Source organism: Nylanderia fulva, unplaced genomic scaffold (assembly GCF_048542155.1).
Source record: "Nylanderia fulva isolate GAGA-0341 unplaced genomic scaffold, ASM4854215v1 Scaffold145, whole genome shotgun sequence".
NCBI classification, from domain to species: domain Eukaryota; kingdom Metazoa; phylum Arthropoda; class Insecta; order Hymenoptera; family Formicidae; genus Nylanderia; species Nylanderia fulva.
In genome coordinates this window covers 133,193-148,238 of record NW_028189677.1, presented here as the reverse complement: position 1 = coordinate 148,238, position 15,046 = coordinate 133,193, and the positions used below count along the sequence as shown (strand labels likewise).

Here is a 15,046-nt window from a genome sequence, read left to right as displayed (position 1 = left end):
GTTATATATTTTGCAAAATTTGGCTATGGACATGTTAGTAAACATTAGATATGTAAAAATACATTTACTCCACCAAACTATTTCTTTTTTCGATTATCATTATATGTACATATACTTTTTATTTTCTCGTCCTTCATATTAAGAATTAAATTATTTAGATGTTAAAAATTTCTACTTATAAACATGCAAAGTAAGTGTCGAAAAATTTGAAGACCTTGTATGCTCTGTATTTTCATTTATTTAATTACACATTTCGTAAATTTCTATAACATATATATTAATTTTAACATTTGTAAATTATTCAGAATTTTTATTTCTAACATATTCCTTTCGTTAATTTCTCTTGGTTTTTCTTCATATCTATTTGCCAGATTCTGCTATATCGGATGCGATTTTCCAGTTCGCCCTGACAAGTCTGCATAAATATGCGACAATCAAGTCACAGGAAGATTTTGTTTTTAGTCCGTACAGCATATATCAGGAACTTTTCTCGGCTTACCTTATCTCCAGTGGTGATATTGAACAGCGTTTAAAGAACATTCTTTATTTACCGAATGTCTCGAAGTATGAGTTGATGAGAATCATTAAATTTGATAAATACTCTGCAATACATCATAAATACTCTACAAAACAGCCCGCACAGGATGAGGTAAATAGTTTTGACGCTCCTTTTAATAATATTAAATAATAGATATATTAATAAAACAAATTAAATTTTAAGTCTGCGTTGTATTACATAACATGTAATGATAGTAATTAAATATAAACTTGGCAACTCCAAAAAATATATTGAGCAGAAAAAGCTATAATAGAAAAACATCCAAACGAAATACGGTTTCGAATCTTTGGTAAAACACATATATCATTGAGCATTCTTAAAATAGACGATTTTTTAATATAAAGACCTTGCTTATCGAAATTTTAATTTTCACTATTTTTTATGTAAATTAATTTAAACAAAGTAACTTGATGCGATTTTAAAATATATGAAAATTTAATTCTTATGTGAATGAACGTGCGAAACAAACATTTTAAAGAAATGATATAATTTTTTTAGTAAAGAATGCATAGAGATTTTTTAAAAATTTCTTTTAATGTTCTAGGAAACTGCCTCTAATCAGCCTAAACTGTACGCGATTGACAATAAATGTATTTTTTTAAACACAACACTTCGTAGAAACATCGAAATAATAAGAAAACTGTACAATCGTGGATTCACATCTAATGAGAGCAATGATATTCAAGATATAAATAGAAAAATCAATCAAATTTTAAACAAACTGACAAAGGATTACAATCATAAACCGTTGAAATTAGAAATAAAAAGAGAAAGTGTGGACATTATTTTGATGAATGTACATAATTTCCACGGTCAATATCGATTAAACCCACAACCGACAAGTAATGAGATAAGTCTCGATTTCGCCCGATTACTATCGAATACGTCTTCTGATCTAAGTTTTAAAACGTGTAAGCATATATATTTTTCACACAATCTTACACAAATTTTAATTAAATTTTTTAAATTAAATTAAATTTAATTCAATCATAATTCGTCTATTTAATTTATTTCGTAAAAAACACTGCTTCATTTATTTTATCAATAAAATGATGACAAAACAATATTAAATGTAAAAAAGAGTCACCATTTTTCCACCGTCACAAACAGAAGTTTTTTTAAACATTAGAAAGAGCTTTCGTAATGATTATATAAGTTTTTAAAATATGACGAGAATATACATTTATAATGTTGGGTGCTCGGCAGCCATTATGACGAATTTGTCGCAGCTTAATATATCAAATAAGATATATTGTTGGTATACGAATATCAATGAAAAAGCGCAATTAAAAATTATGTATTATTTTTAAGTACTCGTATAAACGTTGTTCATACGTGTTTGAATATATTATAAAATTAATTAATTTATCGTGCTTTATTGCGATTTATTTTATTTTAATTTTTTCATAATTAAGTCATAATATATGTTTACGCAATTAATTTCTAATTCTAGAAAATGTATAATAATATATGGATGTTTCTTTTAGTTTCCAGTGATGAATTACAGATAAACGTAAAAGAGTTAATCATCAAAGAACATTTCACGTCGCTGTATATATTGACACCTTTTTCATCAATCACAAACGAGAGAGTTAAAACTGATACGAGCAGCACTAACCTTTCCAGCTTGATTGAAAGATTGTCAACCAGCGAAGGAATGCGTATACTTCGGAAATTGCTGTTTTGTGTAGAAACACGTGGATCACTATCTTCCGCTACTTGGCCGACCTTTAAAATTGAAAAAAATTTAGATATGCAAGTTCTGTTGCGAGAACTAGGCGTCGAACAGTTAATGACGTCCGACGCGATTCTTTTGGACAACACCTTCGCGGAAGACAATCAATTCGTGCACTTCGGCAATGCCGTGCACCGTGCTCGTGTCAAGGTCACGCAAGAGGACGTCGAGGCGATTGCAGTAACCGTGATTAGCGGACAGAAACCCTGTTCGAACGACATTATAACCGGCGTGGATACCAATTATCCATTTCTTTGGTTTATTTACGACAAAATGAACGCAGATATTCTTTATATCGGCGTTTTTAATAAAGTCAATAAGCACGTTTCTCAAACAAAATTGACAGGTACAAATTGAATCCATCACATGATTTGCTCGTTCTAAGAGTTTATTTAAAGTCTTCATCATTATGATAACAAATTTAAGGGAAGCCAGTTTCAAAGGTCGAAGCTACTTTCAAAGGTCGACATCAAATCGTTTCTCAATCAACAAGTGGATTGACTAATGCACCAAGTCTGTTTTTTTCTGATCTAAAATTTGATATATGTAAGTATATTGATTTCGAAGAATTTTTTGTTGGAAAAACTTTACAGCGAATATTATATGAAAATTCTTAGGCGATTGTTATTAAATTTTCGTAATTACATTTATTTTATTTAAACATGTGGACTGTGAAATCGCTTTTGAAGAATTTTTTCCCGTCAAATTTGCAATTTGACGAGTAATTTCATATACATACAAATTTTGTCTGAAATTAAAATAATAAAAATTTATTATTATTTTGTTCTAAGCTGCACCATATTGGCAATTTTATACTTTTTTCGTATTTTGTTAGATAATCGGCAATACAATGTCATAAGTAATTAATTAATTAGTTTGTGAATTTAAAACGGGATTTAAAAATATGAGAATGCTCGCAAATTTATAACTCTGGTGATTACGATACGAGTTGATTTTCATAAAGTGCCCTTGATATGTTAATGATAACAATTATACATATAGCAAATCTCGAGATTATTTTTATTTGAGTAGAATTGCGTACATTTCACATTTCTAAATACGTCGGTATTAATAACGTATTTTAGCAAATCGTTTCAAAATTACACAATATACACGTAATAAGTTCAATATTAAGGTATAATTTTTTTACTACGTAGATAATTAAATTTATATTTGAATAAATGTCGGATGTTTATAAATGTCAATTTCAGGAAATATAATCAACATACTTTTCAACAAATTTGTTAATTAATATAATTTGTATAGTTTGATTATGGACATATTAGTAAACATAAGATATGTAAGAATACTCTTACCCCTCGAAACAATTTTTTTTCGATTATCATTCTATGTACGCATACATTTTATTTTATCGTATTTCGAGTTTAGTGTTAAATTTTTTAGATGTTAAAAATTTATGTTTATAGACATGCAAAAAAATGACGAATAGATTCGAAGACGTTACGTACATTGCATGTTCATTTATTTAATTACAAATTTTGTAAATTTTTATACCTTATTTATTAATTTCAACATTTGTAATTTAATTATCATTGTTAATTCTAACATATCCCATTTATCAATTTTACTTGGTCTTTCTGTATATTCTTTTTTATTTGCCAGATTCTGTAATATCGGAGGCGATGTTCAAGTTCGCGGTGACAAGTCTGCATAAATATGCGTCGATCAAGCCAAAGGAAGATTTTGTTTTTAGTCCATATAATATATATCACGGACTTTACTCTGCTTATATGATTTTAAGTGGTGATATGGAACAGCGTTTAAGAGATATTCTTTATTTACCAAATGTTTCGAAGTATGAGTTGCTGAAAATAATTAATTTTGATAAATACCCCGGACAACAATCTGCACGCTATAAGGTAAATAATTTTGAGGCCCATTTTAATAATAATATTAGTCAAAAATATTATATTATAATAAAAAATGTCGAAATATTAAATTGTGATTTTGTTCTATGTAGACTAATTTAAATAAAGTAAATTAATGCAATTATAAAATATGATATGAAGATTCAGATTTTATGTGAATAAACATGTGAAACAAACATTTTGAGAAAGTGATATAAATCCTAGATTTAAGAATGAATAGGGATCTTTTAAACATTTCCTTTAATGTTCTAGGATTCTACTTTTTATATGCCTTACCATTACGTAATTCAAAATCAATGTATATTTTTAAACAAAAAACTTCGCAGAAACATCAAAACAATGAGACGACTGTACAATGAAGGATTTCGATCTATAAGAAATAATAATATCCAGAATACAGATAGAGAGCTCAATGAATCTCTGCAATCTCTGCTAAAGAATTTTTTTCGTAAATCGGTGAACTTAAAAGTAAAAACAGAAGATATGAATATTTTTTTGGCAAACGTATTTAATTTCCATGGTCGAAATCTAATTGTCTCTCAATCGACTTCTTCTTATCTGAATTTTAAAACATGTAAGCATATATATTTTTTGCACTATTTTACATAGCTTTTTACATGTTGGTAAATTTTAGAAAATGTAGTAAATTATAAAAATTAATCTTGAACAAAGCATAATTCATTAACTTATTACTTATTTCTTGATAAAAGGTCCAATTAAAAATTATGCATTAATTTTTGATCGTATAAATATTGTTAATATAAGTGTTTGATTATATGTTAAAAATAAATAAATTTATTTTTCGCGTTATATTGTCACTTATTTTATTTACACATTTTTATAATTAAGGCATGCTATATGTTTACTCAAATAATTTCTAATTCTTTGAAATGTAAATCATCATATGGATGTTTTTTTTAGTTTTCAGTGATGAATTGCAGGTGGACGTAAAGGAGTTAATCATCAAAAAACATTTTACGTCGCTGTATATGCTGATACCTTCTTCAACAAGCACAAACAACACGATTAAAACAGATATGAGCACTGGCCTTTCCAGCTTGATTGAAAGATTGTCAACAAGCGAGGGAATGGATATACTTCGAAAGTTACTGTCTTGTGCAGAAACAGATAAATCACTGTCTTTCGTTATTCCGCCGACCTTCGAAATCGAAAAGTATCTAGATATGCGTGCTTTGTTGCGGGAATTAGGCGTCGAGCAATTATTGACGCCCGACGCGATTCCTTTAGACCACATCTTCGTGGAAGACGATCGAAGCGCGCACTTCGGCAATGCCGTGCATCGTGCTCGTGTCAAGGTCACGCAGGAGGACGTCAAGGCGGCTGCAGTAACCGTGATCAGCGGACAGGAACCATGTTCGAACGATATTATAACCGACATGCATATCAAGTATCCATTTCTTTGGTTTATTTACGACAAAATGAACGCAGATATTCTTTATGTCGGCGTTTTTAATGAATTCGACAAGCACGTTTCTCAAACGAAATTGACAGGTACAAATTAAATTCATCAAATGATTTGCTCGTTCTAAGAGTTTATTTAAAAGTCTTTATATTTATGATAACAAATTTAAGGGATGCCAGTTTCGAAGCTTTCAAAAATACATAATTTCAAAGGTCAAAATCAAATCGTCTCTCAATCAACAAGTGGATTGACTAATGCACCAAATCTGACTTTTTCTGATCTTAAATTTGATATAGGTGAGTATATTGATTTTGAAGAATTTTTTGTTGGAAAAACATTACAGCGAATATTATATGAAAATTCTTAGGCGATTGTTATTAAATTTTCGTAAATACATTTATTTTATTTAAACATGTGGACTGTGAAGATCGCTTTTGAGAAATTTTTTCTTGTCAAAATTGCAATTTGACGAGTAATTTCATATACATACAAATTTTGTCTGAAATTAAAATAATAAAAATTTATTATTACTTTGTTCTAAGCTGCACCATATTGGCAATTTTATACTTTTTTCTTATTTTATTAGATAATCGGCAATACAATGTCATAAGTAATTAAAAAATTAGTTTGTGAATTTAAAACGGGATTTAAAGATATGAGAATGCTCGCAAATTTATAACTCCGTTGATTACGATACGAGTTGATTTTCATAAAGTGCCCTTGATATGATAATGTTAACATATATACATATAGCAAATCTCGCGATTTTTTTTATTTGAGTATTATTGCGAACATTACACATTTCTAAATACGTCGGTATTAATAACGTATTTTAGCGAATGGTTTCAAAATTACACAATATACACGTAATAAGTTCAATATTAAGGTACAACTTTTTCACTACGCAGATGATTAAATTTATATTTGAATAAATGTCGGATGTTTATAAATGTCAATAATTATAATTATTGACCAATTTCGAATTTTGTGTATATTTTCATTTCTGGAAATAAAATCAACATACTTTTCAACGAGTTTGTTAATTAATATAATTTGTATAGTTTAATTATGGACATATTAGTAAACATAAGATATGTAAGAATACATTTACCTTTCGAAACTAACTCTTTTTTGATTATCATTCTATGTACGCATACTTTTTATTATATCGTATTACAAATTTAATGTTAAATTTTTTAGATGTTAAAAATTTCTGTTTATAGACATGCAAAAAAGTGACGAAAAGATTTGAAGACGTTACGTACTCTGTATTCTCATTTATTTAATTACAAATTTTGTGTAAATTGTTATAACTTATTTATTAATTTCAACATGTGTAATTTAATCATTATTGTTAATTTTAACGTATTCCTTCTATCAATTTCTCTTGATTTTTTTTTATATTTTTTTTTTATTTGCCAGATATAGTAATATCAAAGGCGATGTTCAAGTTCGCGGTGACAAGTCTTCATAAATATATGTCGATCAAGCCAAAGGAAGATTTTGTTTTTAGTCCATATAATATATATCACGGACTTTACTCTGCTTATATGATTTCAAGTGGTGAAATGGAACAGCGTTTAAGAGATATTCTTTATTTACCGAATGTTTCGAAGTATGAGTTGCTGAAAATTATTAATTCTAATAAATACCCCGGACAACGGCCTGCACGCTATAAAGTAAATAGCTTTGACGCTCTATTCAATAATAATATTAGTCAAAAATATTATAATAAGAAATGTCGAAATATAAAATTGTGACTCTTTTTTATGTAGACTAATTTGAATGAAGTAAATTGATGCAATTCTAAAATATGATATAAAGATTCAGTTTATGTAAATAAACATGTAAAACAAACATTTTAAGAAAATGATATAAATCCTATATTTAAGAATGCATAGGGATCTTTTAAACATTTCCTTTAATGTTCTAGGATTCTACTTTTTATATGCCTTACCATTATGTAATTCGAAATCAATGTATATTTTTAAACAAAAAACTTTGTGGAGACATTAAAACAAAAGAAAAACTGTACAATATTGGATTGAAATCTATAATCAGCAATAATATCCAGGATACAAATAGAGAGCTTAATGAAATTCTGCAATCTCTGATAAAGGATCACTTTCGTAAACCAATAAACTTAAAAATAAAAACAGAAGATATGGATATTTTTTTGGCAAGCATACATAATTTCAAAGGCCGAAATCAAATCGTTTCTCAATCAACAAGTGGATCGACTGATGCACCAAGTCTATCGACTTCTTCTTATCTGAAGATTAAAACATGTGAGCATTTATATATATATATATATATACATATTTCACGCAATCTCACATACCTTTTTATAGGTTGATAAATTTTAGTAATATTAATAAATTATTAATATAAATTTTAAACAATATATAATTCGTCGATTTAATTTATATGATAAAATACACCGCTTTATCTCTTATTGTCGACGAACGGTTGATTAAAGCTATATTAAATGTTAAAAATGAGTCGGTATTTTTCCACTGACAGAAACGAAAAGCAATTTGTGTTTATAAAGTTTTTAAATATAACGAGAAATATGGATATATAATGTTCGATGCTCGGCAGCTATTATGACGAATTTGTTGCAGTGTATAATGTATCAGATGAGATATGCTGTTGGTACTTATTTTTTGATGAGAGGCGGAATTAGAAATTATGTATTACTATTAAGTATTAGTATAAACATTGTTCATATGTATTTGAATGTGTTAACAACAAAATAATGATTTTTATCGCATTTTACTGCAATATATTTATGTTTTCTTGTTTAAAATTAAGTCATAATATCTGTTTACGCAAATATTTTGAATTTCAGGAAATGTAAAATGATATAAAAATATTTTTTTTAGTTTATAGTACTAAATTACAGGTGAATGTAAAAGAGTTAATCATTAAGGAAGAATTCACGTCGCTGTATGTGTTGGTACCTTCAAGCAGAAACAAGAAAGTTGAAACGGATATGCGCAGCACTAATCTTTTCAAGTTGATTGAAAGATTGTCAACTAGCGAGGGAATGGATATACTTCGTAACTTATTGTCTCGTGCAAGAAAAGTTAAACCACTAGCTCTCTATACACGGCTAACCTTCGAAATCGAAAAGTATCTGGATATGCGTGTTCTGTTGCGAGAACTAGGCATCGAACAATTATTGACGCCCGACGCGATTCCTTTGGACAACACCGTCGCGGAAAACGATCGAAGCGCGCACTTCGGCAATGCCGTGCATCGTGCTCGTGTCAAGGTCACGCAAGAGGACGTCAAGGCTTTTGCAGTAACCGTGATTAGCGGACAGGAACCATGTTCGAACGATATTATAACCGACATGGATATCAAGTATCCATTTCTTTGGTTCATTTACGACAAAATGAACGCAGATATTCTTTATATCGGCGTTTTTAATGAAGTCGACAAGCACGTTTCTCAAACAAAATTGACAGGTACAAATTAAATCCATCAAATAATTTGCTCGTTCTAAGAGTTTATTTAAAAGTCTTCATATTTATGATAATAATTTTAAGGGAAGCCAGTTTCGAAGCTTTCGAAAATACATAATTTCAAAAATCGAAATCAAATCGTCTCTCAATCAACAAGTGCATTGACTGATGCACCAAGTCTGACTTCTTCTGATCTTAAATTTGATATACGTGAGTATATTGATTTTGTAGAATTTTTTGTTGGAAAACTTTACAGTGAATTATATGAAAATTCTTAGGCGACTGTTATTAAATTTTTGTAAATACATTTCTTTTATTTAAAAATGTGGACTGTGAAAATCGCTTTTGAGGAATTTTTTTCCGTCAAAGTTGCAATTTGACGAGTAATTTTATATTCATCCAAATTTTGTCTGAAATTAAAATAATAATAATTTATTATTATTTTGTTCTAAGCTGCACCATATTGGCAATTTTATACTTTGTTTTTATTTTATTAGATAATCCGCAATACAATGTCATAAGTAATTAAAAAATTAGTTTGTGAATTTAAAACGGGATTTAAAGATATGAGAATGCTGGCAAATTTATAACTCCGGTAAATACGATACGAATTAATTTTCATAAAGTGCTCTTGATATGATAATGATAACAATTATACATATAGCAAATCTTGGGATTATGTTTATTTAAGTAGAATCGCGTACATTACACATTTCTAAATACGTCGGTATTAATAACGTATTTTAGAAAATCGTTTCAAAATTAAACAATATACACCTAATAAGTTCAATAGTTAGGTACAACTTTTATACTACGTAGATGATTAAATTTATATTTAAATAAATGTCAGATGTTTATAAATGTCCATAATTATAATTATTGACCAATTTCGAATTTTGTGTACATTTTAATTTCTGGAAATATAATCAATATACTTTTCAACGAGTTCGTTAATTAATATAATTTGTATAGTTTGATTATGCACATATTAGTAAACATAAAATATGTAAGAATACATTTACCTCTCGAAACTATTTCTTTTTCGATTATCGTTCTATGTACGCATACTTTTTATTTTATCGTATTTCGAATTTAGTGTTAAATTTTTTAGATGTTAAAAATGTCTGTTTACAGACATGTAAAAAAGTGACGAAAAGATTTGAAGACGTTACGTACACTGTATTTTCATTTATTTAATAACAAATTTTGTAAATTGTTATAACTTATTTATTAATTTCAACATTTGTAATTTAATCATCATTGTTAATTCTAACATATCCCTTCTGTCAATTTCTCTCAATTTTTCTTTATATTCTTTTTTATTTTCCAGATTCTTATATATCAGAGGCGATGTTCAAGTTCGCTGTGACAAGTCTGCATAAATATGCGTCGATCAAGCTAAAGGAAGATTTTGTTTTTAGTCCGTACAGCATATATCAGGAACTTTTCTCGGTTTACCTTATTTCCAGTGGTGATATTGAACAGCGTTTAAAGAACATTCTTTATTTATCGAATGTCTCAAAGTATGAGTTGATGAGAATCATTAAATTTCGTAAATATCCCGCAATACAGCCTGCATGCTCTCAGGTAAATAGTTTTGACGCTCTTTTTAATAATATTAAATAATGGATATATTAATAAAACAAATTAAATTTTAAGTCTGCGTTGTATTACATAACATGAAATGATAGTAATTAAATATAAATTTGGCAACTCCAAAAAATATATTGAGCAGTAAAAGCTATAATAGAAAAACATCCAAACGAAATACGGTTTCGAATCTTTGGTAAAACACATATATCATTGAGCATTCTTAAAATAGACGATTTTTTAATTTAAAGACCTTGCTTATCAAAATTTTAATTTTCACTATTTTTTATGTAGATTAATTTAAACAAAGTAATTTGATGCGATTTTAAAATATATGAAGATTTTATTCTTATGTGAATGAACGTGCGAAACAAACATTTTAAAGAAGCGATATAAATTTTTCAGTAAAGAATGCATAGAAATTTTTTAAAAATTTCTCTTATGTTCTAGGATGCTGCCTCTAATCAGCCCCAACTGTACGCGATTGACAATAAATGTATTTTTTTAAACACAACACTTCGTAAAAACATCGAAATAATAAGAAAACTGTACAATCGTGGATTCACATCTAATGAGAGCAATGATATCCAAAATATAAATAGAAAAATCAATCAAATTTTAAACAAACTGACAAAGGATTACAATCATAAACCGTTGAAATTAGAAATAAAAAAAGAAAGTGTGGACATTATTTTGATGAACGTACATAATTTACACGGTCAATATCGATTAAACCCACAACCGACAAGTAATGAGATAAGTCTCGGTTGCGCCCGATTACTATCGAATACGTCTTCTGATCTAAGTTTTAAAACGTGTAAGCATATATATTTTTCACACAATCTTACACAAATTTTTTAAATTAAATCAAGTTTAATCCAATAATACTTCGTTTACTTAATTTATTACGTAAAAAACACTGCTTTATTTATTTCATCAATAAAATGATGACAAAACAATATTAAATGTTAAAAAAGAGTCACCATTTTTCCACCGTCACAAACAGAATTTTTTTTAAACATTAGAAAGGGCTTTCGTAATGATTATATAAGTTTTTAAAATATGACGAAAATATACATTTATAATGTTGGGTGCTCGGCAGCCATTATGACGAATTTGTCGCAGCTTAATATATCAAATAAGATATATTGTTGGTATACGAATATCAATAAAAAAGCGCAATTAAAAATTATGTATTAATTTTAAGTACTCGTATAAACATTGTTCATAAGTGTTTGAATATATTATAAAATTAATTAATTTATCGCGCTTTATTGCCATTTATTTTATTTTAATTTTTTAATAAGGAAAACAATTAGATATTTAAAGACAAGGCTCGTGTGATATTATAAAATTAAGATTTAGAAAGACAGGGCCAACTATAACGAGCATATTAAATCAGTGAGAGATGTAATGTCAACACATAATTGATTTATTTCTTAGTAGATACAATGATAATAAAAATAATAAAACGTTTCGGCTGTTACCTCAGCCTTCTTCAGTAAATATAAAAACAATAAAAATTCTTTTAAGAAAAATTATGACATATTACGCATTAGAGTCTATTTTTTAATGAACATTTTGGTTTAATAAGTCGATGAATTTAAATTGGGTTACGCTTATAACATTTATTAAATTAGATATTTTTTCTAATCGGCTAACCATTTTTTAGTTAAGATGGTAAACTTTTTGATTATGTCAAAAAACATGTAAACGAGTTCCCTGTTGTTAGTAGAACAGGTTGACGGCCCATTCCACGTCATCAATTCTTTTGAACATTATTAGTTAAAATTATCGTCAGAACTGCTTGATATGAGAATTGAAAACAATTAGATGTTATCCAGCATCAAAAAGTTAGTCCCCATCATCAAGGATATTTCCGAGTAAGTTCGTCATTGCAGTATATTTCACCGTGATTGTTTAAATTGATGAGTAGTCAAGATTCCGCCAAGTTGATGTGTTCACTATACAAAGTCACAGTATGATGCATTTTTATTATCATTGTATCTACTAAGAAATAAATCAATTATGTGTTGACATTACATCTCTCACTGATTTAATATGCTCGTTATAGTTGGCCCTGTCTTTCTAAATCTTAATTTTATTATTTTAATTTTTTCATAATTAAGTCATAATATATGTTTACGCAATTAATTTCTAATTCTAGAAAATGTATAATAATATATGGATGTTTCTTTTAGTTTCCAGTGATGAATTACAGATAAACGTAAAAGAGTTAATCATCAAAGAACATTTCGCGTCGCTGTATATAATAACACCTTTTTCATCAATCACAAACGAGAGAGTTAAAACTGATACGAGCAGCACTAGCCTTTCCAGCTTGATTGAAAGATTGTCAACCAGCGAAGGAATGCGTATACTTCGAAAATTGCTGTTTTGTGTAGAAACACGTGGATCACTATCTTCCGCTACTTGGCCGACCTTTGAAATTGAAAAAAATTTAGATATGCAAGTTCTGTTGCGAGAACTAGGCGTCGAACAGTTAATGACGCCCGACGCGATTCCTTTGGACATTACTTTCGCGGAAGACAATCAATTCGTGCACTTCGGCAACGCCGTGCACCGTGCTCGTGTCAAGGTCACGCAGGAGGACGTCAAGGCGGTTGCAGTAACCGTGATCAGCGGACAGGAATCTTGTTCGAACGACATTATAACCGACGTGAATATTTATTATCCATTTCTGTGGTTAATTTACGATAAAATGAACGCAGATATTCTCTATATCGGCGTCTTTAATGAAGTTGGCAAGCCCGTTTCGTGAATTGGGTTGACAGGATACAAATCTTATCAAACGAACTGTTCATTCTAGGAGTTTATTGGAAAATCTTCATAATTATGATAACAAATTTAAGGGAAGCCAGTTTTGAAGCTTTAAAAAATATGATTTTCGAGAATTTTTTATTGGAAAACCTTTACAGCGTATTATTTGGAAATATTTAGGCAATTGTTATTAAAATTTTGTATAAACATTTTATTTATTGAAAAATGTAGACTGTGAAGATCGCCCATGAGGAATTTTTTCGCCGTGGAAAATGCAAATTGACAAGTAATTTTATATACATCTAAATTTGTCTGAAATTAAATACTAAAAATTTATTATTATTTTGGTCTAAACCTGCACCATATTGTTAAATTTATACTTTTTTCTTATTATATTTGTTAATCAGCAATACAATATAATAAATAATAAAAAAATAGATGTTCTAATTTAAAAGCAATTTAGATATATGAAAATGCTCGCAAATTTACAACTGGTGATTAAGATACGAGTTGATTTTTATAAAGCGCCCTTTACAGACCATTTATTGCAGAACATTTATATATATATGTAAATAATTAATAGTTGCTTAAAATTTTGTAATAATCCGCTATGCTGTTTTACTAAAAAAATTGTCAAATAATATCTTTTTTAGCTTTTCTTAAATTTAGAAGTACACAAATCGGATATATTTTTTGAAATGGTGATTGGTAACAGATATGTAGTTGATGGAAAATGTACATATTTTAGTTTATAATTTATAAGTCAATTTATTTGTCGATTTCAGGTACTTTGCATTATATCAGCTCGATATATTTTATGATTAATTTATGTTAAATCGATGACATAACACAATCAAATATATGTATACATATGTATGTAAATATTAATGCATATATTTATGTGATATATGTATTTACGTATATACGCGTATACATTTATGTATAAAGTTTTTAAAGTTTAAAGTAAATTTTTTGTCGATTTCAGTTAATTGGCATTATATCTGCTTAATATAGTCTATGATTAATTTATGTTAGAACTTTGGAAACCGATATAATAACACAATCAAATATATCTATACATTTGTATATAAATATTAATACATATATTTATGTGAATATATACGTAGATACACGTATTCATTTATGTATAAAATTTTTATCAGAAATACAAATCATTGAATTACTTCTTTCAAATTTTATCATAAATTTTAATCATTGATTTATTTCTTTCAAATTTTATGGAAGAAATATTTGAACGCCAAAAACTAATTTTCTGTCAAAATTTAACATTAAATATATTATAGAATAAATATTAAATATGTGACTTACAACATTTTTAAAAATATTAAATGTGCTATCGTAAAATTCGAGAAAATGTTGCAAATATTTTTACTATTTTTAAATATGTGTTTATCTCAATTTATTTTAATTTTATTATAATATTGCTGTAGATGTTCGAATTATACTTCATATTTTCGATAATATGTTCAATCAGTTATATTAATATGATCTATATTTCTTTTTTTGTAAGCTACAACATTATTCAGAACCAATAAATTTCGACTTCTTTCTTATTTGATATTCACCATATATATTTAC

The 15,046-nt window shown here is 27.9% G+C and overlaps 2 protein-coding genes across 2 annotated transcripts; both read left to right on the top strand.

Annotated features, from left to right (window-relative positions):
- Positions 1–183: 183 nt before the first annotated feature.
- LOC114935402 (uncharacterized) lies at positions 184–5,706 on the top strand. Its single transcript, XM_085480359.1, has 8 exons — positions 184–190; positions 372–649; positions 1,104–1,470; positions 2,047–2,640; positions 2,721–2,840; positions 3,918–4,174; positions 4,436–4,631; positions 5,105–5,706. Exons 1-8 carry the CDS (start codon positions 184–186, stop codon positions 5,704–5,706), a joined length of 2,421 nt encoding a protein of 806 aa, XP_085336485.1.
- A 2,064-nt stretch (positions 5,707–7,770) lies between these two features.
- Positions 7,771–13,770, top strand: LOC114935417 (serine protease inhibitor 88Ea-like). The gene is made up of 5 exons (XM_029308270.2): positions 7,771–7,894; positions 8,492–9,079; positions 10,407–10,663; positions 11,117–11,483; positions 12,868–13,770. Exons 1-5 carry the CDS (start codon positions 7,771–7,773, stop codon positions 13,446–13,448), a joined length of 1,917 nt encoding a protein of 638 aa, XP_029164103.2. The 3' UTR covers positions 13,449–13,770.
- Positions 13,771–15,046: the final 1,276 nt, after the last annotated feature.